Source organism: Myotis brandtii, unplaced genomic scaffold (assembly GCF_000412655.1).
Source record: "Myotis brandtii unplaced genomic scaffold, ASM41265v1 scaffold582, whole genome shotgun sequence".
NCBI lineage: Eukaryota > Metazoa > Chordata > Mammalia > Chiroptera > Vespertilionidae > Myotis > Myotis brandtii.
Window position 1 is genome coordinate 558,482 of NW_005370187.1, and position 3,143 is coordinate 561,624.

The window sequence follows — 3,143 nt, forward strand, 5'->3', positions numbered from 1 at the left end:
GCTGGGGGCCGGGCTGGCATCCCGCCGGAGCTTGCACGGCGCATTGCTCGCGGGTGGCAAGCCAACGCGATACGCGCAGTTGCAAACTGCACGGAAAGTTTACATCCTGCAGCTCACCGCCGCGTGTTCCTCCCTCCTCCCCCCCAACCCTTGAATCTGGAGGCCCCAGGATCCACCGATACCCGGGACGGGGGTGGGGGTGGGGCGCGGGGGCCCGAAAAAAAATTTCCGAGGAGGATGCCACCGAGCGCTTGTCTTTCTCCCGCTCGCGTTACCTGCAGCTCGGCTATCAGCTCCTCTTTGCTCAGGTTCTGCTTCTCCACCACCTGCAGCCCTCCATCTTGCAGGATCTTCCGGCAGCAAGGGTCCAGGCTGTCACTGATGAGCACTTTCTGCAGATTTGCGAAGGCCATTGCTGGAGCCGGCCTCGGGATCGACCGCTCTCCCTGGACGGAAACACCTCGGCGCCGAGAGGCTACCGTTCGGAAGGCCGGGCTTGTGTAACTGGGCAGGATTCACGATCTCCCGCTCCCCCCTTTGTCTCCCCCTCCGGCTCCTACCGTCTCCTTTGATTGGGCAGAAATGCTCCAACTCGCGGTGACTCCGCCCCCTCCTCCTCCTCGAGGTTCTGAGCCTTCAGTTCCCCTCCCACTTTATTATTCGCAGGGATTGAATTTCTCAATCTCAGCCAAAACCCTTCCCTGCACCTGGTGAGCATGGACTAGTAGAAGCACAACTTATGCTGACGGAGCTGATTTATATCTGCAATAAACTGAGGAAGATCCGTTCTCGCCGGGAGAGCAATGTTTCATCTTCACTGCTTTCCTCCTAAGGACTCATTCATGAATTCCTGCTCGGCATTGGTAGAAGACACACCTATTATATGCAAGGCACTGTGCTCGATGCTGAAGGGGCCTGAACATCAAAAAGACATAGCCCCCTGCCGGGCTGCGTGCAGTGGTGAGCACTGACCGATGAACCAGAAGGTCACCGGTGAGCATTGACCTATGAACCAGGAGGTCACGGTTAGATTCCCGGTCAGGGCTCATGCCCGGGTTTTGGGCTTGACCCCGGTGGCGGGCTTGCAGGAGGCAGCGGATCTATGATTCTCTCTTATCATTGATGTTTCTCTCTCTCCCTCTCTGAAATCAATAAAAAAAATATGCTTTTTAAATTAAAAAAGACCAAAACTCTGTAAAACATCATACACATAAAAATGATAAATTTCTTCCGGAGCAAAATAAAATGTGAAGCTGTACATCCACTGACAAGTGATATATAAATATAATGGTTCCTCACAAGCAACAAAATAAAAAAGATTATGCACCAAAGCACCATAAATATGAGAAGAAGAAGAAAAAGACACAGCCCCTGTCCTCTGGTGGCCTAGCATCGGAGGGCACCAAAAACACAGATAGGGAGAGTGAAATAAGCAAAAGCCATGGGAAACTGCTTCTGAGAACTCACAAAGCAGTGATGAATTCCAAGTGAAGGGCACAATGAGAATCTCGAGTTTAAAAAAGAGCACAGGATCTGGTGCATTTGGACAGAATGTTCTTTCAAGCTCAGTCTTCTCCCCTTCCTCCACTTCCTCTCTGATAATGAAAATGAAAAGGGAAATGATATGTCAGTCTATACTAATTTACATGCTGACCAACGAGGCACTTCCCAGCTCTTACCTTTCTGTGTAAACCCCACAACAAGCGTGCTCTCCCATGCCCCACTTTATAGAAATAGTGGAAAACTCCACTTTGGATTTTTTCTCTTTTTAATAATGTATTTTTAATGATAAATGACATACAGTATTATATCAGTTTCAGGTGTACAACCTAGCGATTCAACATTTCTATACCTTGCAAAGGGATCACCACAATAAGTCTAGTAACCATCTGTCACCATAATTATGATGATGTTATTGGTTCTGTTTCCTATGCTGTACTTATTTTATAATTCAAAGTTTGTACTTTTTTAAAATATATTTTTTATTGATTTCAGAGAGGAAGGGAGAGGGAGAGAGATAGAAACATCAATGATGAGAGAGAATCAGGCTGCCTCCTGCATGTCCCCTACTGAGGATCGTGCCCAAAACCCGGGCATGTGCCCTTGACTAGAATCGAACCTGGGGCCCTTCAGTCCACAGGCCGACGCTCTATCCACTGAGCCAAACCAGCTAGGGCAAAGTTTGTACTTCTTAATCCCCTTCCCCTTTTCTACCCCTGCCCTCTGGGGACCATCAATTTGTTCAGTTTGGGATATTTAGGGCCACCTAGGATGAGAAGCAGAATCGGGGATGCTCATAGATGCTGGCCCAGTCCACCATTGTGGGCCATTGTTCTGGACCATTCAAAAGACTCCAGTGCTAGATCCTTATCCTATGGAACTATGCAATATCAATACTATAAAGGTATGAACATCGGAATGACAGTTCCTGGGCACAAATCAGATTTTAGGGCAAATGCTCCCAATGGAAAGAAGATCATTTGTCTCTCCTGTTTACGTGTTTGGGTGCGTTCTTGTTCCCACGTCCCAGCACTCCTGAGTATTCCATTTCTCTTCCTCTCAGGAGGTATAGCCTTACCCCTTGACCCTAAGTCATACTTCTTGGACACTGAAGTCACAACCCAGAGGCCCTTCCATATCTGTCACATGGGCATTATTTTCTTTAGTATTTACTAGGGGCCCAGTGCACAAATTCGTGCACCTTGAAAGGAACTGTGGGCTGTGAGGCTGCGGTGGGCACAGGGGCAGGTCTCAGCCCATCCTCTGTGCCCTGCCCGGCCCCTCCAGCTGCGGCCCCTGGTCCTCTGTCTGCCAGCAGCCCTGCTCCCACCGCCGCCACTCTCACCCACTGACTATGCAGAGCGATTGGGGCCAGCACCAGCAGCGGGTGCAAGCGGCTGCTCCAGCACTGGCAGTGGGTGCGAGCAGGGCCGGCGCCAGCAGCATGCGCGGGAGCAAAGAATTTTCAGTAACCATCAGAGGCCTGCCCCAATGACAGTGACCAGCGCCCCACCTTGGTCTGGTGCCCCGGCTCACCTGCTCCACCATCCCGCTGCACCCCCTGGTGGTCAGCACATGTCATAGTGACTGGTTGTTCGGTTTTTCTGTCGTTTGGTCTATTTGCATATTAGGGTTTTATATAT

At 50.2% G+C, this 3,143-nt stretch overlaps 1 protein-coding gene across 3 annotated transcripts in view; it reads right to left on the reverse strand.

Moving 5' to 3' along the window:
* Positions 1-560, reverse strand: part of PHGDH (phosphoglycerate dehydrogenase) — a 28,758-nt gene extending 28,198 nt beyond the window's left edge. Inside the window, exon 1 of one of the 3 annotated variants that reach the window (XM_014550107.1) lies at positions 276-560. In XM_014550107.1, the coding sequence (XP_014405593.1) occupies positions 276-413 (138 nt within the window). In that variant the 5' untranslated portion in view covers positions 414-560. The remainder of the gene's footprint in view (positions 1-275) is intronic. The other 2 variants (XM_014550106.1, XM_005879079.2) reach the window with 2 other exon arrangements.
* Between the last annotated feature and the right edge of the window lie 2,583 nt (positions 561-3,143).